At 49.6% G+C, this 22,991-nt stretch overlaps 1 protein-coding gene across 5 annotated transcripts in view; it reads left to right on the forward strand.

The window, feature by feature from the left end:
- The window catches only part of DYSF (dysferlin), a 221,820-nt gene that overhangs the window by 37,405 nt on the left and 161,424 nt on the right, over positions 1-22,991 (forward strand). For all 5 annotated transcript variants that reach the window (XM_078772024.1, XM_078772026.1, XM_078772022.1 and 2 more), the window contains exons 5-6: positions 17,422-17,503; positions 21,523-21,719. In XM_078772024.1, coding sequence (XP_078628150.1) covers positions 17,422-17,503; positions 21,523-21,719 — 279 coding nt within the window. The remainder of the gene's footprint in view (positions 1-17,421; positions 17,504-21,522; positions 21,720-22,991) is intronic.

Raw genomic sequence — 22,991 nt, forward strand, 5'->3', positions numbered from 1 at the left:
ACCACAACATGAAGCCTCGTGATAGTTCAGTTATTTCTTAGTGAATGTAAGCGTAGTCTTTTCCTGTGTTTAGTTTTGCGATGAGCAGGTCCGTGAATAGGGTGGTTTTTTTGGCGATAGCATGCCACGTGGCAGGCCTGGCGAGGCCGAAGGGAGGCGCTGCAGGAGGGAGTGGTCGGTAAGCACGTGCCGCAAATCAGGGCTCGAGGGGTGTGGCTAACCACGACGATGAGAGGTGGGTTTTTGGAACATTCGAGTAGGGCCGGGCGGAGCCACATAACCCTGCTCCGAGCCCCCCCACCTCAGTCCTCAGTTCTGAGTTAGTCGTGTGCACGTCAGTCAGAGCCGGAGAGTATCGTGAGTTCAAGTGCTGAGTTACAGTTCCCTGTGAGACGAGTTCAAGTTCCCTGTGAGAGTGAGTGGAGTCGAGTTGAGCTTGAGCACGCACGGGAACACGCCACAGAACGAGTGCATTGATTTGCGGTGATCGAGATTGTAAACGAACTTTCCCCATGCCCCGTGCCCTGCGCTCTGTGCTGTATTAATCGCGCGCTCGAGAAGACGACCCGTGCCGGGCCACAGACGCGCGATCTCCTCCTGCCTGCCTTCTCCTGCATATGTGCCGTGACCACCAGAGAGCCACGCCGGGCGAGCTACCCTGGAGCGACCGACGGCAAAGCGCGCTTGGCGCGCGAACTTCTTCTCTTCTTCTCCCCGTGTGCGCGAGTGGGCCCTGTGTCTGGAATTTAGTTAAGATCGATTAAGCTTCTGCTCTGTCCCCTTTCCTTCATCCTGATCATTGTAAATAATAATAAATTGTGTTCTTCCTCTGGTTTGACCGTTCTCGTCCGTTCCATCCATTGGCTTCGCATGGTACGAATAGAACCGCTCGAATCGGGTTCCTTAAAAGTAACGGCATGAGTCACGTGATACGCATACTGCTTGGCGTACTCGATTAAGCGTGACTTGTGCGAAGTTCGGTCCCTGCTTTCGTGGCAGCGTGGGTTAAAGGTACGTGCGACGTTGACCCGATACCCTTTTTCACGTTTTCTCCGGAAGTGGCGATTCAGCCTCGTGGACCCGAAGACCCAGGGGGAAAAAGGGGTTTAATCCCCCCCTTGTAACGGGAACGGGCTTCGGGAGATCTGCAACAATATGAAAGGAAGGTTTGTACATTTTAAATTGGAGGTTATCAAAGCTCAAACCAAGAAGATAACATTGTATCCAATATTATGATAACGCGCTTGTTACCTCCCGGTGTGTACCCTGGTTTAGAATAGGTACGCCGTATCCCTGCATGCTGTTGGAGGCGCCTAAGAGGGTTGGCGTCAGGAAGGGCATCCGGCCATAAAAACATTGCCTCAAAAAGAGAACCATGACAATTACAACTACATATGGGCAGGGTACAGCCCGAAGTGGAGATCGGTTTCTGAGGTTTGGGACATGGAATCTAGGGACAATGACAGGGAGATCAAGAGAAGTGGTGGAAGTATTGGTCAGAAGAAGAGTGGACATATGTTGTGTGCAAGAGACGAGATGGAAGGGAAGTGGTGTGAGAATGGTGAAGGGTAGGCAGGGACAGAAATACAAGTTTGTGTGGCAAGGGTGCCCGGAGAGCGTGAATGGTGTTGGTGTCCTGTTTTCTGAGGAGTTTGTATACAGTGTGGTGAGTGTGACGAGAGTGAGTGATAGGTTGATGATGGTGAAAATGATGATTGGAAAGCTCTTGGTGAACGTCATCTCAGGATATGCTCCGCAGGTTGGTCGGAGCGATGAAGAGAAGGACAAGTTCTGGTGTGCGATAGAGAATCTGATGGAAAACGTGAAAAATGAGGAAGTTGTTGTGGTAGGAGGAGACCTAAATGGACATGTGGGAAGGAGTATGGACGGTTTTGAGGGAGTTCATGGGGGTTACGGATATGATGTGAGAAATGGAGAAGGTGAAAGGATTTTGAAGTTTGCTGATGGAGTTGATTTGTTGATTTGTAATACTCAGTTCCAGAAAGAGGATAATTAGCTTGTTACATACACGTCAGGTCGGTCAACGACAACTGTTGACTACCTGATGGTGCGTAGGTGAGATAGGGTGCACCTCCGGGACACAAAGCTGATCCCGGGGGAGGTGGCTGTTTCACAGCACCACTTGGTTGTCTGCGATGTAAGGGTGAAAGGTCCGAGGAGATCTCGGCGGGTGAAGTACCAACCGAGAATGAAGGTGTGGAGGTTGAAAGAGGTGACAGTAAAGGAGGCATTACAAGAGAGGCTGATTAGGGTAGAGGATGATGTGGTTGAGCTTGAAAGTGGTTGGATGTCAATGAAAGATAGTCTGTTGGGAGCCGTTGGTGACGTATGTGGATGGACAAAAGGACCACCGAGGCACTCGGAAACATGGTGGTGGGATGATGAAGTTGGAAAGAGGAATGACGAGAAGAGGAAGAAGTTCAAGGAGTGGCAGAAGGCGAAGGGTACGGGAGCAGAAAAAGCAGAGCATGAAAGTTATAAGGCAGCCAAGAAGGCTGCAAAGAAAGAGGTAGCAAAGGTGCAGGAGGCATGTAGGAAAATGTTCGGAGAACACTTGGATTCGGAAGAGGGTCAGAGAGCGGTATTCAGGATTGCAAAGCAGATAGCGAAAGAGGTTTGATGTGATGGGGGTGAGTTGCTTGAAGGATGAAGTGGGACAAATTGTTGTGGACCAAGATGGAATTAAAGGAAGATGGAAGAGATATATGGAAATACTGTTGAATGCAGAGAATGAATGGGATGGCAACATAGAGAGTAACCCAGTTTTAGGACCGGCAGAGAAGATAACTGAGAAGGAAGTTGAGGAAGCGATAAAAGCAATGAAGAGTAGAAAAGCGGGAGGGCCGACGGGAATTGTGGGAGATATGTTGAAGGCAGCAGGAAGTTGGGGTGTGAAGAGAATGACAGAGATCTGTAATCTGGTGGTGAAAGAAGACAGCATTCCAGTGGATCGGGAACTGAGTACCCTCGTCCCTCTATACAAGGGGAAAGGTGACCCTCTGGAGTGTGGCTCGTACCGAGTGATAGTTATTGGAGCATGGAATGAAGGTATTGGAAAGGGTGTTGGAGAGGATAATGAAGAAGGTGAAGATCGACGAAATGCAGTTTGGATTTATGCCAGGAAGAGAAACGACAGACGCGCTCTTTTTTGTGAGGCAATTGCAGGAGAAGTACATGGAGAAGAGGAAGAAGTTGTTTCTTTTGTTTGTTGATCTGGAGAAAGCATTCGATAGGGTTCCACGCGAAGTATTGACATGGGCATTGAGGAAGTTAGGAGTGGAGGAATGGTTGATCAGAGTAGTGATGGCAATGTACAAAAGAGCGCGCACAGGTACTAAGAAAGGTACAAAAGAGGGTTGGTACTAAGTCCACTACAATTTCTAGCTGTGATGGAGGTGCTGGCTCAGAATGTAAAGGAGGGTTTACCATGGGATGTAAAGGGCATCTGTATGTATGTAAAGGAGGAGGGCATCTGTATGCAGATGATCTGGTGTTGATTGCGGAAAGTATGGATGGACTGAAGGAAAAGATGAACAAGTGGAAGGAATGTCTGGAGAGAAAAGGTCTGAAGGTGAATATCGGAAAGACGAAGGTGATGGCAAGTGGTAAAGCATGTGGTGAGGTGGAAAGAACTGGGAAGTGGCCACGTGCTGTGTGCAGGAAGGGTGTCGGAGTGAACTCCATTCAATGTACAATGTGCGCTGAGTGGGTTCATAAAAAATGTCGTGGTCTGAGAGGGTCATTAACCAGTGTGGCAGCTACATTCAAATGTAAGGTGTGCACAGAGGGAGCTGCAGATGGAGGAAATGTTGAGTTGGATCTTGGAGACAGCATGAAGCTGGAAGGTGTGAAAACATTTTGCTACCTTGGAGACATGCTGAATGGAGAAGGTGGATCAGACTCGGCAATGGTTGCTGGAGTGAGATGTGCATGGAAGAAGTTTCGGGAACTGAGTGGCGTGCTGATGAGGAGGGGAGTGTCGTTGAAGCTGAAGGGAAAGGTGTATGCTGCATGTGAGAAGTGTTATGATTTATGGGAGCGAGACATGGGTAATGAACGTAGAGCAGCAACGAAGGCTGGAAAGGATGGAAATACGAATGGTTCGGTGGATGTGCTGAGTATTGTTGAGAGAGGGGAAAACAAATGATGAATTGCCAAAGATGATGAGAATAGAGCTTGTGATTGATGCTGTGAAGAGGAACAGGTTGAGATGGTTTGATCATGTGTTGAGAAAGGATGAAAGTGACTGGTTGAGAAGAGTGATGGAAGTGAATGTAGAAGGAAGTACAGGATGGGGAAGACCGAGAAAGACTGGGCTAAAGATTGTGGAAGAAGAAAATGCGGGCAAGGGGGTTAACAAGGAGAGATGCAGAAAATAGGGCAAACTGGAGAAGATTGTCATGGGGACCGAAAGGCTAACCCCCGCTCTCGCAGGGAAAATGGCCTTAAAATGCATGTTGTTGTTGTTGCGCTTGTTACCTCTGCCACCTAATGTGGATGGAAGTTATGTTTTCACCCTTATATGTTTATCTGTCTTTGTGAGTTGGATATATCGGTTATGGGTGGTTTCTCATGAACCTTGGACAGGTGGGTGTGTGACAAGGACAGATTGATTCGATTTTGAAGATCTGATTTTGATTTTAAAATATTCGAGTCATTCTTCATCATTGAGATGAAGTGCCAAACCGATATAAAGTCAGACACTGAAATTCGCAGAGGGATACGTCCCAGGAAATGGCCACGAATGTTGAATCCACGAATGTCTGTGCATTGTTTCAATGGCAAAAAGTGGGATAGTTCCCAGCGGTTTGTGATTAATGGAATATTTTAAAATTTTATGAACTCGAATATGTACATGATTACAGTTTCATTAAAATACTTACAAATTCAAAAAAACCCAGCAGGTACTGTTTCCTATTTTTATTTGAGATACAGTACGATGTAATTTTTGTTGATCGATGATTTGGAATCCAGTGAACTCTTCTGACGAAAACGCAAGTGAGGGTGCTGATGAGCCCTGCACCGGAGAGGATGCAGATGAGGGTGCTGAAGGTGTTGTGCTGGAGAAGCATGGGCGAAAAATAAATGGGTGATGGAGAGCTGTTTCACTGAGTGCTGCAGGTTTCTGTGCATGCCTTTGTGTGGCAGCAAAACATCATCCAACAACCTCTTGAACAGGAGGTACCACTCCATCACTAGGTCTGCATCTTGCAACTTGTCAGTGATGTCAGAGGAGTGACTTCCTGATCTTCCTTCCACATGTCTGCACCTCATCTTGAGATTGTGCAGTTAATTTGTGAAACCAGGGAATTGATGGTGAACGTGTGATTGGTGGTTCAAGTGAATTATATGCTCGAGTTAAATTGGACTAATATAGTTTAATGTCTGTTGGTGAATTTTTTTTTTTTTTTTTTACGGTGAACACAAAGCTGAAGGTTTCTGAGCAACACAACTTGGTCTGAACCTTCACCTGCATCAGATGGTACATTGAGCAATATTAATTGGGCCCAGCAGTCTCCAGATAACAGCAAACCCCTTGTCAATAAGCCAGGCAGGCCACACCATGAAGTCCTCCACCCATGTCATTTGATCGGCTTTGGCAGGTTTGTTTCGAGAAGCAACACACCCTGCAGTGTTTACCCAATTGATCCCACTGAGCAACGATAGAACTGTGTGGTACATGTATCACCAAAGTGGAGCAAAAGATGGCTGTCGAAGGAATAATCTCTGTCGAAGGTCGGCTTTTTCTCGTTTCCCACAGCGTTTCGCATGCTCTTCGTCGTTGATTCCATCCATCGTAATACCAGTCTGCTGATGCAGGTCTTTCATCAAGGCTTGTTCCATATGCCCCATCTTACAACTGCCCTCAATTGCTCAACTCGTGTGTATCCGAATTCTCATGAACATACCAAGACCCAAGATGACTGCTCTTGTACTTTTCCTGATGTGTAACCACATTCCCTTGTTGGTCAAGTGGAACCGCGCCCTTCTTTCATTCAGTGGCAGTGGACATCCATCTTGTCATCCCCTATGGCTGTCCATGATCTCCGATACACAATGTGATTGGACTTTCCTCACAGGTTCGTCCTCTTGCATGCCACAGACTTCCTCATTTTGTGAAAACTTCATTCTTTTGATATCGAGTTGTTTCATAAACTTTGACAATAGAAAAAGAATGTGCAGCATAAATGCAATTCCTTTGGTCATTATGGCTTCAACTCCAAATGTAGGACAGAGTTCATTTGAGATTGTAAAAGATGGTCACAGCTTTTCTATTGGCTTTAACTTCACCCCCCCCCTCCCCCCCCTTCCCACATGCACTCTTCCAGTGGGGAGCCATGATGCCTGAAGGAGAACTGGAGGCACACAGATGACGAAGGAAAGGAAAGCCAAGTATCCACCAGGGACTAGACACACCTCATTTATGTTCCTTCAATTTTCCAAGCAGAGGTCTGAACAAGAGTAATCTTGATCCATGACCAGCACAATATGACCAGAAAACACCACAAAGTCCCTTTAATATTGAAGCCAAGCAGGAGTGCTTGGCGTGGCCGGAGAGGGGGGGGGGGTACAGGAGAGGGAGGGGTGAGGAGGGGTTTGGGTGGGGGAGGTGGGGGGAGAGGGATGGGAAAGGTGTACTGCATATACAACTTTTGGAGTGTGTGAAGGGATGGAGGGGGTGATTTTGACAGGCCCCTCCATTTTGGGGGATGGGGGGAAGGGAAGGAGGAAAGATTTACCCGTGCAAAGAGTGCTTTAACGTCAGTGTTGCCCAGGTAAAAAAGGAAATTGTAAACCCTCTGCCACCATCAGCAGGTGGCACGACATGGTACCCATTTACATAGAGAATTTACGCCCCTCTCCCGGTCCCCTACACCCCGGTTTGAGGCCGCGGCCACATAGCCTATGTTGCTCCCCAGCCAAAGTTGTATTTGTATCCCCAGTAAAGTATCTAAGTGTTTTTAGCTGGAGTACACGGCGTTGCTCAAGCGAAAAAGAAACGAACATATTTGAAATGAGGGCAAATATAATGGAAAAGCAATTATATCCAAATCATAATCCATCACAAACGTCAAATCATCATTTTACCTTTTTGTTGAATATATTCTAATGAATGTACCGTTCATCACGTTTCTGAGTTAAGTATGATGACTTTCAGGAAGAAGAAGAAGAGGCCTTACCACCAACTTCGACCGCTTCTGGAATTGTTTTATTATTTGTGTTCAAATGTCTGGTGCTTTGTATTCATTTATGTGAATGTGTACTTGTATATAACTGTCATTAATCAAAAAGGTTTAGGGACTATAGAGCGATTTATTTATTTATTTATATATATATATATATATATATATATATATATATATATATATATATATATATATATATATATATATATATATATATATATATATATTGTGGCGGGCACAAGGGACAATAATTCCGCGCACCAGTGGGTGGCGCGAGCGTCCAGGCGGGGAACTGAAATGCATGCCCCGCCTTTCGACCGATCGGCCACGCCCGGGGGCAAGGCGTGGCCTCGGGACATAGATGTGGGCTCCAAGCTCGAGCCCGCCCAGTGCTGAAGTGCGACCTCTTAATAAAGACTCTTGTATCCACGCGTTGTGGCCAACCTCTCTGGCAATCGAGTCGTGTGTGCACAGCACCACACTGGTGACCCCGATTGGTTCAGCCATTGCTGACCCCCGAACGCGCCATGGCTACCAACGCCATCGCAATCAAACTCCCGGAGTTTTGGGAAGCGCAAGCCGACGTTTGGTTTGTGCAAGCCGAAGCTCAATTCCAACTCCGGGGCATCACGGCAGAAGAGACCCGGTACTACCACGTGGTCGCCGCCCTCGGGCCTGGCACGGCCGCCCGCGTTGTGTCCATCCTTTGGCGCCCGCTGGGCGACCACAAGTACGAGGCGCTCAAATGTCTCCTCCTCGCCACGTTCGGGCTCACAGAGGTCGAACGTGCCGACCGCCTCCTGGACCTTCCCGCCCTCGGCGACACACGACCATCCGTCCGGATGGATTTCATGCTGTCTCTGCTTGGGGACCAGCGCCCGGATTTCTTATTCCGCGCACATTTCTTCCACCAGCTGCCGATACAGGTGCGCTTCGCGCTGGCCGGTTCCAACATCACGAAACCCCGCACCCTGGCCAGAGAGGCCGACAAGTTTTTCGCGGCCTGCGACACGCGGTCGGTTTATGGTGCTGCCGTAGTGGATCCCGGTGCAGAGGCTACAGCGCCCCCGGCTTCCCTCGTAGCCGCTGCTGCGCCCCGCCCACTACCGCCGCCGCCGCCACCACCACCGCCGCCGGCGCGGCCGCCACTGCCGCAAACCTGGTGCTACTACCATGCCAGGTTCGGCTGCAAGGCTAAAACGTGCCGCCCGCCGTGTTCTTTTGACGGGTCGGGAAACGACCGGGCCGGCGCTCACTTGCGGCCCTGAGCGTCGCCCATTCTGGCAGCCTCCTGTTCATCATGGACACCTTGTCCGGGTGCCGTTTTCTTTGCGACACGTGAGCGCAGGTAAGCGTCCTCCCTGCCTCAGCGTCCGACAAGCAAGCCACGGGCCGGGGCCCCGCTTTGCTTGCCGCCAACGGTACACCCATCCGTACATTCGGGAAGCGTTTCCTCTCACTGCGGTTTGGAGGGCAGCGCTTTCAATGGTTGTTCGTCACCGCCAGCGTGCCAATGGCCCTGCTCGGCGCGGACTTCCTATGTGCGCATGGGCTGTTGGTCGACGTTAAGCGCAGACGTCTCGTCCAGGCCGAAACCTTCAGCTCGCTCGCTTGTTCGCTGAGCGGCTCGCTGAGTGGCTCGCTGAGTGGCTCACCGAGCGGCTTGCCAAGCGGCTTTCTGAAAGGTTCGCTCCCGGCGAGGTTAGTCTGCACGCTTCCGGCAGCGGATGAGTTTACCCGCCTCCTCGCCAGCTTCCCGGCCCTCACGCGGCCCACCTTCTCAGCGGTGGCCGTCAAACACGGGGTGGAGCACCATATCCCCACATTCGGGTTGCCGGTCTACACCCGGGCATGCCGACTCGACCCCACGAAGCTCGCCGTGGCGAAAGCGGAGTTCGCCAAGCTGGAACGGCTGGCTATCGTACGGCGCTCCAAAAGCGCTTGGACCTTTCCTCTGCACATTGTGCCGAAGCCCGGTGGAGGATGGCGGCCGTGCGGTGACTACCGCCGGCTCAATGATGCCACCACCCCCGACCGCTACCCAGTCCCGCATATCCAGGACTTTTCCGCCCGGTTGGCAAACACGACCGTGTTCTCCAAGGTGGACCTCATCCGGGGCTACCACCAGGTCCCCGTACAACTGGACGATGTCCCAAAGACGGCCGTCATCACCCCTTTCGGCTTCTTTGAGTTCCTGCGAATGCCTTTTGGGTTGAAGAATGCGGCCCAGGCGTTCCAGCGGCTCATGGACAGCGTCTTGCGTGAGTTACCTTTCATCTATGTCTACGTGGATGACATCCTAGTTGCGAGCGCATCCCGGGGGGAGCACCAACTCCACCTCCGCATGCTTTTCGAACGCCTGGGCCAGCATGGCCTGATCATCAACCCCGCAAAGTGCCGTTTTGGCGTCGCCGCCATCGACTTCTTGGGGCACCGCATCACCAGGCACGGGGCCGTCCCTTTACCGGCCAAGGTGGAGGCGGTCAGGGATTTCCCACACCCCCGCACGATCAAGGGGCTCCAGGAGTTCCTGGGCATGGTAAATTTTTACCACCGCTTCGTGCCCCACGTCGCCCAGCTCCTCCGCCCCCTGCACGAGGCCCTCTGGGGCAAGCCGGGCAAAGGTGACATCGCCTGGTCAGAGCCGATGGCCGCGGCGTTTGCGGGCGCAAAGCTGGCCCTGGCCAACGCCACCATGCTGGTGCACCCGGCGCCCGATGCACTGATCGCCCTCACCACCGACTCGTCGGACTACGCGGTGGGCGCGGTGCACGAGCAGTGGGTGCGTGGTGCTTGGCAGCCGCTGGCGTTTTTTAGCCGGCAGCTTCGCCCGCACGAACGCCGCTACAGCACCTTCGACGAACGCCGCTACAGCCCAGGTGGAGCTGCTCGAGCTCCACCTGGCGGTCCGGCATTTCCACCATCTGCTCGAGGGCTGCCCGTTCACGGCTTTCGTCGACCACACGCCCCTTGTGTTCGCGATGGCCAAGGTCGCCGAGTCATGGTCGGCACGGCAACTGCGTCACCTCTCTGCCATGTCCGAGTACACGACGGACATCCGCCACGTCGCGGGTAAAGACAACCCGGTGGTGGATTGCCTTTCCCGGTCCGTCGCGCACGCGGTCCACCTCGGGATCGACTATGCCCGGATGGCGGAGGACCAGACCGCCGACCCCGGTGTCCAGGCCTTGCGGACCACCGTCACGGGCCTCCGCGTCACCGAGGTGCCGTACGACGTCGCGGGCGCGGCCCTCCTGTGCGACGTCTCCCTCGGCCGGCATCGCCCCATCGTGCCCGCTGGCTGGCAGCGCCCGGTTTTCGACGCCATCCACGGCCTGTCCGACCCGGGCACGAAGGCCTCCCAGAAGCTCGTCGCGGCGAAGTTCGTCTGGCATGGCCTCAGGAAGGACGTCCGCGACTGGGCCAGGACGTGCCTCGTGTGCCAGCACGCAATGGTCCACCGCCACACCCAGGCCCTGTTGGCCCCATTTACGGTGCCCGAGCATCGGTTCGACCACGTCCACGTCGACTTGTTGGGACCTCTGCCCCCCTCACGGGGGTTCACCCACCTCCTCACCATGGTGGACCGCACCACAAGGTGGCCGGAGGCCGTGCCATTGGTGGCGACGTCTGTGGCTGATGTGGCGCAAGCCTTCATCGCCACTTGGGTTGCCCGGTTCTGTGCCCCCTCGGACATCTCGTCCGACCGCGGCCCCCAGTTCACCTCGGGGCGCGGTGGCGCAAGGGCTCGGCGTCAAACTGCACCGCACCACGGCCTACTACTCCCAGGCCAATGGCCTGTGTGAGCGCTTTCATCCCTCGATGAAGGCCGCGCTCCGGGCCAGCCTCCGCGACGGCAGCTGGGCCGACAGGCTTCCCTGGGTCCGGCTGGGCCTCAGGACGGCGCCCAAGGATGACCTGCGCGCGTCCTCGGCGGAGCTGGTCTTCGGGCAACCACTGCGGGTACCGGGCGAATTTATCCCCGACTCCACGGCTCCTTGGTCCGCGGTGCAACAGCGCTCCACCCTGCAGGAGACCGCCCGGAGGTTCGCCCCGGTGCCGACGGCACACCACGGTTGCCCGTCCTCCCACGTCGCCCCGGAGCTTCGCACGGCGGAGTACGTCTTCGTCCGGCACGACGCCCACCGGGCACCGCTACGGCCCCGTACGACGGGCCCTTCCGCGTGCTGGAGACCGGGGACAAATATTTAACCGTCGACATCGGCGGTGCCCCGGATCGTATCTCCGTGGACCGCCTCAAGCCGGCCCACCTCGATCTGGACCACCCCCCGCTAGCAGCTCTGCCTCCGCGTCGAGGCCGCCCCCCGGCGGTCAGACCCCCGGCACCCCCCAGCCCCGCCGTCCCGCTACCCCCCAGCCCTGCACCCATCGCCAGGGGGCGTTTCGGCCGGGTCATCCGGCTTCCCTGCAAGCTCACCCTTCAGGTGCGTGGGAATTATTGGGGGGGGGGGGGGCGCTTGTGGCGGGCACAAGGGACAATAAATCCGCGCACCAGTGGGTGGTGCGAGCGTCCAGGCGGGGAACTGAAATGCATGCCCCGCCTTTCGACCGATCGGTCACGCCCGGGGGCAAGGCGTGGCCTCGGGACATATATGCGGGCTCTAAGCTCGAGCCCGCCCAGTGCTGAAGTGCGACCTCTTAATAAAGACTTGTTGTATCCACGCGTTGTGGTCTACCTCTGGCAATCGAGTCGTGTGTGCACAGCACCACAATATATATTTTTGAATCCCCCAAAAACATTTTTTTTCTTTTTTTTTTTCGTCGGATGTTCGGCCGACGGGATGCTACACAGGAATAGCAAATGGTAGCTGTTTCTGTGCAATCCTTTGGTGGCGAGTGAGTTTTTCCAAGAGTCCTTGGTGCTATTTAAGAAAAATTGTATGCTCGATATGCTTTTATTTATTGCTTCCAAGCAAAATAGCTGATGCAGGTGAGCGTTTAACCCTTAGCTTACTGATGGGACTTTTAAAGTCCTATCTTCTCGTAATTGATACTGCAAACAGAAACGTCGTCTTCCACCTTTTAGGACTTCTTGGCCCCTGCAGACAGTTAAAACACAATGCTGTCGCCATTGTATTCCCATGATGTTACCATTTGTGATGAGGAAACACATCCGCACCTACTTCAGGTGTCTTGTGGTGGCAGTTTAAGGATCAAATCCAAAAATGTGTAATGAACAAAAATCTTCTTTGCAATCATAACCCACATGCAGTCAAGCAACGTTAATAATTGTATACGACATGTGTCCCTCCACACAGAAGTACATACAGTATTAAATACATGAGCCTTTCGTGTTTTTGTTCAGTGCGTTATATGTTAGCATGTGGCCACTAGATGGCACACAGGCACAGTAAATGAAATGTATACAACAGCTCATTGAACGTAATTCAGGAATGTCATGTATGGTCGCGGTACTGTACATGCAGGTCGTTGCAGTGCATGCTGGGAACATGGACTGTGCACATAATTGATTTGTAATTGATCCAGTTCAAGGAAGAGTTCCCTGGCATGATTGCTGGATTTCTCAAAGTCCAATAACAAACTGAGCTCAAGGTATCAGTGCTCGATAATGTGAAGGTCTGATACCATACCCAAGAATGGGTTGATGTTACCACCTTCAGGTAACACACACAAACCAGGTGCGGGTCTGTGAATTTAGTTTACATTGCAAAATTTACATTGCATTGAAAAATCTAATTTTGCTGAGCAGAGCGAGGGGAACATTTTTTTATTTTTTTTAATTTTTTGTGGCTGTTTAGTTTTTGTCAAATTCTAAAGACTATTCTAAAAAAAAAAAGAATGCTCTAATGCACTTAAAAAGATGCAAGTACTCTAATGAAAAAAAACTTTGCTCAAAACTCAACATTTATATTAATTATTTTTATCATAAATATCCAATTTCATGAAAAGCAGACACCAGTGGAGTTTGGGGGGAGGGATAGGGGGCCATGCCCCCTACCATTATTTTTTTTTCAGTAGTTTACAATTAAGATAAACGCATCCTGTATTTAAACGTGAGTAACAACAATGAACGTAAACTATTTGTGATTTCACGTACTCTTTAACTACACCAACAAATGGTAATTTTGGAAGTCAGACCTAGCTACCCATTATTAATATTAAGCGCTTGCCCTCCTTCCCCACCTCTCCCCCCCCCCCCCCCCCCCAAATAGAGAAGTCAAACTACACCTATGAAAGCAGACATTGCATATAATGAAACAAATGACACAATCTGAAAGCAAATCGATGTCTGAAGTGTTGAACAAGGTTTGACATGGAAGTAACCTTAAGAATTATGGTTTTGCCATCAGCTGAACATTTTCCTTCATCTGGCCTATGTGAATCATTCATAACAAAGCTTTCTTCTCCAACACATTGGATGTCTATTGCATACCCTGGATAATTCTCCACGGTCAAAAAGCGTGTTCTTCAGTCTTCAAAATGCAGACTGAGTGCCGAATTCCAACACAATGATATGGTCATGTTCATGCTTCATATACAGACCTGGCATTTAATATAGAGTATTTTTCTTGTGGGGGTGAACTTACTTTTCAAGATGACTTGGAACCAAAAGTTCATTGGAATTATGTTGAAATTATTCTAGATTTTGTTAATGTGACCTTTAAAAGAAACAAAAACCACATTTGACATTTCGAAGCAAATAAATTGATCCTTGAAAGTGATGCAAACTGATATCGAACTCAATTCACGGACAGTACTGTGTTAAACTTCTGTACGTTTTCCAGAAGTATCTTTATTTTGCACATTAGCCAAAAAAAAATTCAACAAAAACAAAAGCTAAATTATGACTGGGATTACGGACAGTAAAATTACAGTTCAGTACTTCATGTAACCCCCACGAGCATTCAGGAGAGCACGTACACATCGAGGCATGCTGTTCACGAGATTGCCAAGGTTTGGACAGGAATCGCTTGCCATGCAGTGACAATAGTCTGCTGCAATTCATGCACAGAGGTCGGCTGCTGGTCCAAGTTGTCGATTTGACGCGTTCATTCTGCCCACAAGTTCTCTATTGGATTCATATCTGGGGACATGGCAGGCCACTCCATATGCTCTACACCACGGTCAGCAAGAAAGTGGTGGATCATGCAAGCACGATGAGGCAGTGCATTGTCATCTTGGAAGACAAAGTTTCCTCGAAAGGCTGCACGAGCAAATGGAAGCAATGTTTCTTCCAGAATGACCCTGTACTTGAACTGGTTCAGGTTTCCATTCAGAACAACCAGGTCCGTTTTGCCCCCTGCATGAAAAGCAGCCCAAACGGTCACCTCACCACCTCCAGCTTGGACTCTTGGCACTATACAATCTTCGTTGTGGGCTTCATGCACTTGTCTGCACACTCAGACATGGCCATCTTGACGATAGACCAGAAATCTAGACTCATCACTGAAGGTCACATGATTCCAGTGTCCTGGCTGCCATTGATTGTGCTCTCTGGCCCACTGCAATCGGCGCTAGCTGTGTTGTCTGGTCAGGCATGGCTTTCTCAGGGGACGCCTGGCACGATAGCCTGCTTGAACCAGTCGTTGGTTGACTAGCCTTCTGGATGCAGGCACATTTGTCAGTTGCTGCCACTCAGCCCTAAGCCGATTAGCTGACTTGGTGCGGCCATTGCAGACTAACCGGTGCAGCTGGCGATCATCTCTCCTTGTGGTTCTGCGTGGAGGTCCTGGCCTCGATATTGGAGTAGGGACACCCCTCTGAGCATTTAGTTTCAGGATCTTTGACACCTGACCTTGAGTGATGCCATACTGCCGAGCAATAGCACGCTGTTTCATGCCAGAATTTCGTAAAGCCACCACTCCATGACAAACAGCATTGTCAAGTTGACGGACCATCTCCAGAGGAAGCGGCAATAACTTTTGTAGACGTTCAGCAGTTGTTTTCCACTAATACAGAACGCAACAACCCTCATATACCAGATTGTGAAGCCAATCGTCAAATGTACCTGTCCTTACATTTTGTCACGCCACCTGTGATATAATCCTGTTATTGACTTCTTGCTGCGACAGACAATCAGTGACATGGTTCTTTCAACAAAGACATCACCGAAGGGTAAAAGAAACTCACCAGACTGATATACTGAGTTCAGAAAGTAAACCCAAGTCAAGAAAAAAATATATATTCCATATTAAATGCCAAGTCTGTAGTTTGCCACTACAAACTCTCTATGGAGCATGACAAAACCGAATTATTTAATTTCGTGCCAGCTGCTCAGTCATTTTCTATGTTAGTTTGACCTCTGTTTTTGTACTTTTTGACATTCTAATGCCTTGGAAGGCTGTTCTACCCAAGTGGTAATTGTTCACGACACCACAGGTCATGCTAAATACTCGTGGTATTATATTTAATTGCTTCGGTTATTGGTTTGCACCACCACCCAACCGTTTCCTCTCGTTCCACTCAACGCTACACTCGGGTTTGAAGACTTCCTTGTATGACGTCATCTTAGCTTTCCTAAATTTATCAGTAGCTGGGGTAACCAGCATTGCCCAGTGCTGTTCCCTACACTCGCTAAGGAATGAGGTTGGTGGGGGATCATTTAAAATAACCTTTCACATAGTTAAAGGCTTGGGCACTACAGAGCAATTTATATAAATAAATAAATTAAATCTAATTTTATTCATTTATTTTTTCCAAAAACACTCCCCAACACTCACTAATGGACCTCTGAAAGTTTGACGAAGATACTTTTCGCCATCTCAGAAAAATGGTGAAACAGACAGACATGTATCTCTCAGTTTCAATGAGGGAATGGCTGTGACATAAAAATTTTTTATTTTTTATTTATTTTTACAATGCAGTTCACGTTTTGGAGGGTGGGTGGGTTCAGGGTTCAGGGTTTAGAGTTTGGATTTTGAATTCATCTTGTAAATAAATTAATCTGTGCTGTGCAAACCACCCGTTCCTCGCCCTTCCTTCCCGCCACCCGTTCCTCCCCCTTCCCCAACCGCACGTCCTTCCCCCTTCCTGCCCCCACGTCCTTCACCCTTCCTTCCTGCCCCCACACCCTCGCCCTTCCTTCCTGCCCCCACACCCTCGCCCTTCCTTCCTGCCCCCACACCCTCGCCCTTCCTTCCTGTCCCCACACCCTCGCCCTTCCTTCCTGCCCCCACACCCTCGCCCTTCCTTCCTGCCCCCACACCCTCGCCCTTCCTTCCTGCCCCCACACCCTCGCCCTTCCTTCCTGCCCCACACCCTCGCCCTTCCTTTCTGCCCCCACATCCTTCGCCCTTCCTTCTTGCCCCTACATCCTTTGCCCTTCCTTCCTGCCCCCACGTCCTTCGACCTTCCTTCCTGCCCACACGTCCTTCGCCCTTCCTTCCTGCCCGTATGTCCTTCGCCCTTCCTTCCCGCCCACACGTCCTTCACCCTTCCTTCCCGCCCGCACGTCCTTCGCCCTTCCTTCCCGCCCGCACATCCTTCGCCCTTCCTTCCCGCCCGCATGTCCTTCGCCCTTCCTTCCCGCCCACACGTCCTTCACCCTTCCTTCCCGCCCGCACGTCCTTTGCCCTTCCTTCCTGCCCGCCCGCATGTCCTTCACCCTTCCTTCCTGCCCGCATGTCCTTCACCCTTTCTTCCCGCCCGCACGTCCTTCGCCCTTCCTTCCTGCCCCTACGTCCTTCACCCTTCCTTCCTGTCCCTACGTTCTTCGCCCTTCCTTCCTGCCCCCACACCCTCGGCGTTGCTTCCTGCCCCCACACCCTCGGCGTTGCTTCCTGCCCCCACACCCTCGGCGTTGCTTCCTGCCCCCACACCCTCGGCGTTGCTTCCTGCCCCCATGTCCTTCGCCCTTCCTTCCTGCCCCCACGTCCTTCGCCCTTCCTTCCTGCCCCCACACCTCTCCGGTGCTTCCTGCCCCACGTCCTTCGCCCTTCCTTCCAATCCCCCCCACCCCATCCACGTTATTTTCCCTTCCTTACCACCTCCTTCTCGGTCTGCATTGTATATGTAAATATCTTGTTTTGACTCCTGATATGGGATCCAAATACTTATTTATGGTGACCACACTTGGTGCAGCAGTGGTTTTTGGGGCACTCACCTGTTTTTCTGCAGTGACCGCATGAATGCCAATGTATCAAAAAATAAAACAAAATGCAACCGAACTTTAATTCTCATGCGGAAGATGCTTTTCCTAATAACCGTTTTCCCTAACTCTGCTTTCCCATAGGCCTCTGTCACACTCCAAGTTGCCTATGTTCCTCCAGCTGGTGTTGCAAATAAGACCTCAAGTGGTGCGCATCCTGGAACAGGTAACATTCTTTCCTGTTATAAAAGGGTCTTGTACAGAAAAGGGTCTTCCTGTTTTAAAAGGGTCTTCCTGTTTCTGTTTTAAAAGGGTCTTCCTGTTTTAAAAGGGTCTTCCTGTTTTAAAAGGGTCTTCCTGTTTTAAAAGGGTCTTGCACAGAGGTAGGGGGAGGCTTATATCTGTTTTTGGATTTGGTTGAACAATTGGTGCGTCCAATGATTAATGTTACCGGAGTTTCTTAGACCACTCGGTGTACAAAACCAATTTTTTTTTCTGCCAAATGGAATTGTGCATAAATACTGGGAATATAAAGTAGTCGGAGTTTACAGTCCTTTTGACTTTGACCTCATTTTAAGGTCATGACCCAATTGTAGACATTGTAACATTTTTCTCCATAGCTTGATTCATCTTTATTGGATCAGAACAAAATTGCGCCTCTAGATAGCCTAAGGTAAGGCACTTTTATGCTTCATTTACATAATAACCCTTTGAGTTAAAGGTCAAAGTCAAATGGAACTCTGAAAGGGTTTTCTGGCATCGCTCAATTTTGCCAATCGCTGATAGGAGTGGACACTGACGTCGTAGGATGACAGAGCCCGGAGTATAAAAACGCTCTGCCCGACAATTTCTCTTCCCTCTTGGCTCAATTCTGCCAATGCGGAATCTCAAAGACCGCTTGGCCTTCCAAGATGTTATTTCATAATAGTAGTGTATGCACTTAAGTTGTGCATGTGATGATTGATTTGTCCTTGACCTACTTGATTCGTGGTGACATAATTAACTTTATTTTCCTCTGATTTGCATGATATATTTTATGGATAAATTACAGATGGAGACTTTTGTAATTTACGCTCTATCCCTAAATGTTGAAGGTCAAGGTCATATGGCAGTGCAAAATAAAATATGGCCATCATTGGATGTTATCCCTGGGGGAGATCTATCCATGACGATCACTTTGTGAAAACAGATATCTAGATATTGTTACGTTTGTAGGGGGTAGGCAATACCTTAGTCCAGGTAGAATTACATAGGTGGTGTGCTCTGACTCATGAAGAAGAAGAAACCCTCATGTATCACAAGTAGGGATCCGGTAGACCATATGTCGTGGAAGAGTGTGTCTTCATTCCCATCACGAGGGGTGGGATATGTTAATTAGCTAGGGATTAATGGTAAATCCTCTATGTAATGGCCTCTGTTATTTTTCCTCTGTTCCTTATGACACATGCAGCATACACACCTAGCCAGGAAATCACACATTAACCACACAAAATAGAAAGTGACCGGAAACCAGGACATTGAGCACTACCACTGATAACACCGACTTTGTGAGTACATGGGCACAGGCAGGGCCATGAGGCCACGCCCCGAAGGGCAGTGATTGGTCCAGGATTCATTTGTGCAAAGATGGCACTCGCTGATAGGAGTGGACACTGAGACGTCGTAGGATGACAGAGCCCGGAGTATAAAAACGCTCTGCCCGACAATTTCTCTTCCCTCTTGGCTTTTCCTCGTGCTTTATTTCCGTGCTTATTCTTTTTTTCTCGATTCCTGTCTTTGACGACGAGCGATCGTGTCTTGACATCGCTCTTCTTCATCTTCTCGTGGCTGGCTCTCATCTTCTGGCTTTGGCGGTAAACCGTCACGATTTGATATCTCGCTCTGCCTCGGGAGTTCACAGCGAGTGGTTGGAGTACATAGCACTCTTGTGCTGGGAGATGTGGGTGCTGGTGTGGAACAGACGAGACGGCGAGTGGACGAGCGCGGCCTGCTCGCTTTGGGCTCGGTGGCTGGAAAAGCGAGCTGCTCGCCAAGTTAGTTTTGCGCACGGAGTGAGGAGTGAGCGGTTCGTGACCATGTGGAGTGCAGCCTGCGGTTTCGTGCGCAAGGACGCGGGGCCCGGGACAATTCCTGATGAGGTTCAAGAGCCGATTAGAGCCAAGTGCCACCACCAAACACACATTTATTTTCATTCTCATATATTTCTCTTTGTTTGTAATCGAGTATGTGTGGAAAAAGAACCACCTTTAGAGGCCATTTTTCCCTGCAGAGCAGGGTTTGGCCTTTTTTGGGCACCATGGCCACTTTTTGAAGCAATGTTTTATGGCCAGATGCCCTTCCTGCCGCCAATCCTGTTAGTCGCCCCTTGCGACACACAGGAAATTACCAGTGAACTGGTACTCAATTTCCCGACCTCGGAAGGATGACAGGCTGAGTCAGCCCCCCAGGCGTTAATTCAGCGATCGACTGGGATTCAAACCCAGGATCCTAGGATCCCAAGCCAGCAGCCTAACCACTAAGCTAACACCAGGCTGCGCTCCAATATGGAATTTAGTTTTAAGTGCGAAGAAGTTGGGTGGAAGCCATCTAGGTAAGTTTGTCATTCTCCTTTCCCTCGCATGTAAAGAATACCTTCATTTTTGGATTGAACTCCTTGGAGTTGAAGCTCGTTTGGTCAACCGTATCACCCTGCAGTGTTCACTACAGGGTAGTCACATGACAATATATTCTGAATTTATCAAATGCAAGGTCTAAGAAAACATAAAAATAAAAACCAATTGTCCTGCAGCTTACCCTGCTCCTCCAGTTGGTTGCCAAAAAGTGGTGTGATAGATTGATCAAGGTAAAAATAAGATCTCGATTTAGAATACATATTTTAGGTTGGTTAGTATTGACATGATGTTCACAGTTGTGCAACTCTCTGCTGTCTGTGCCTTAGCTTTCACATTATTGCCCACTTCTGGTATGATGATATCACTTCCTATTCAAATTTGATGTGGTGCAACTCCAAGGTATCTATTGTTCATAATTTTCGAGATATTGCCCACTATATTATGATGTCACCGGTGACCATATTGTTTCAGATTAGCTTATTTTAAGCAAACGTTCCCATAGGTAGTCAATCATGTATTTTGAGTTTCACATTGATCGGTTAAGCAGTTTCATACAAGATGAATTTTAAGGTTTTTCCTTTTATCCAATATTGCTGCCATACCACATGACTGATGACATTGAGAAATTACATTTCCTTCAGGTAGGTACTGTAGTTGATCACAAATTTAATGTTTTGCATTGATCAGTTAAACTATTTGAGAGAAGATTGGAGGTTTTCCTGTAATCCAAAATGGTGGCCAAACTAGATCCAAATAAATACAAGGACTTTTGGAACCTTTAAATCTTACGATGACCTACTTGTAGGTGGAGGGGGAGGATGCCGTGAACAAACTTTAGTTCTACCACACCAAATATCATTTTAGCCAAATTTGGTCACAATCCCATAAGTTGTTTAGGAGAAGTGTTTATGGATGACATGACATCCCCCAAGGTCATCAAAACTATGTTCCAGGTGAGCAGAAAATATAGTATTTGTTATAAAAGGTGTATTTGTGTGTATATCGACTATTAGAGCCATGGACCCATGTGCCACACCAGCACAAAACTCCTCGGGTCTTGACCAATGAGTGCCTGCCACACATTCATCCTGCTGGCCATCCATTACGTTTTATTTACGGGAGTTGTGCGTGTTCGTGTGTTCGTGAACAAGATATCTGGAAAAGTTCTGAACGGATTTGGATGAAAGTTGGTGGGATGATAAGGAAGAATTGATTAGTTTTTGGTGGAGCTCAGGATATTATTCCAGATCCAGGAATTTCTTTTGGGAATTTTTGGGGGAATTTTTTTTCTGTTTTACTGCATTAAAGCTTTTATTCTTATTCTTAAATGATGTTTTTCTCCTCTAATTCCGAGATATATCAAAATAAATTCTCTGACAGTTCGGGTCTATTTTATTTTTCATTTATTGTTTTGGGGAGAGGGGATGTTAAACAAAACGTATCATTCCAACTTGACCCACGACGGGAGTATGCGCTCTACTGAGTGGCGTTCTAGTTTTATTTTTATGTGGTCTGATACTTGTTGAGGAGCTTTTACACAATCATGCAGGTATACAGACCTGAAGCAGATTATGACGTGGGTGTGTGTGTCATGATAGTTCAAGTCGTGTTGGTTAATGTGTTATTTGTTCAGATGAAGTGCTGGAAGAGCTCGAAGACAGCAGCAATGATGAACAAGAAATGAACAATGAAGGTGGTGCAGGTGATGTTGATCAGGGAGTGTTCCAGCATCCCAAGCCACCAACTGCAGGCTCAGCGAGGGGGCGTGTTCCACCACATGTGGCCAAAAAGCCTGTCCGTGCCCTTTCAAGCAAACCACAGAATTTTCAGGTCTGGGTATTATCTACCATCTTGTCAAATTGTTTTATTTTACAACTTAACACGGCTGTGATGGGGCTCCAAAAAGGGTTCAAACCCTGCCCTACCCCCCATGTTCACAAGTGCAACACCATCAGCATACATTTCTCCCTGCCCCCCCTCCCCCCAAACCCCCACCTCCTCCTCACCGCCCTTTGTTAGTTTATCCTTATAATACTTTTTTCCTGCTTTTGTTTAATTGCTGATGCTCAAGTTTGCTTTGGGTGTTCTTTATGACCACAATTTTTAGGGCTTATTCATGTGAATACAAAGGTGAAGTTCCAGGTGTCTTTTTTCTGACTATCAAGCTGATGATAAGCTGACCAGTTGTAATTGACATAATTTTTCACCTTTTGATGAAAAGTTAAGTTGTCGGAAGCAGCCATTTAAGACTATCTGAGTTTGCGGTGGAAGTGGTAGCAATTGGATACCTCGGCCATTTCAGCAATAATGGGGTTCACGCAATGCCGTTTCTCATGTGGTGCTCATATTGAATCTCGATTTATTTTGTGAAATGACTGAGGAGTACGTTTCTCTGTTCACTGTGTAAGTCTCCACTTTGTCTTGTATTATGGAGTGCAGAAATGTTGGATGGCAAGTGAGCTTGGTGTTGCACACTCGCTTGCTTGAGGAATGGTCTATACTGGTTGGTGGTTTTGTGGAGATCAAATTCTAATATGACATTGTAGTGCGGTGCTACGCGCACGACTTGTTTGCCAGAAAAGGTAAGCAACAACGCGTAGGATCCAAAGAGTCTTTATGACAAAGCTCAAACTGTAGCACTGACTTGCTCGGGGCTGCGAGCCCCGTGTATATCCCGAGGCCACGCCTACCCCTCGGGCGTGGCCGACACCCTCTTGGTGCGCGGAATGATGTCGCCGCGTCAGCGAGCCATCGTGTCCGCCACACGCGCCCCCCCAGAATTCCCGCGCACCTGAAGGGTCAGTTTGCGGGGCAAACGGATGACCCAGCCGAAGCGCCCTCTGGCGGCTGGCGGCGTCTGGGATGCCGTCTGGGATGCTGCTGGCGGCATCTGGGATGGTTGCAGGACAGGGTGGTGGCATGCCGGCGGGGCTGGGCGGTGCCGGGGGGCGGTCCCGACGCGGGGGCCGAGCCCCTGGCGGGGGGTGGTCCACGTCGAGGTGGGCCGGCTTGAGGCGGTCCACGGAAACGCGGTCAGGAGTACCGCCGATGTCCAGGGTGGTGTTTCGCCCCGGTCTCCAGCACGCGGAAGGGCCCGTCGTA

This window comes from Myxine glutinosa, chromosome 2, assembly GCF_964187855.1.
Source record: "Myxine glutinosa chromosome 2, kmMyxGlut1.1, whole genome shotgun sequence".
In the NCBI taxonomy this organism is placed as follows: Eukaryota; Metazoa; Chordata; class Myxini; order Myxiniformes; family Myxinidae; genus Myxine; species Myxine glutinosa.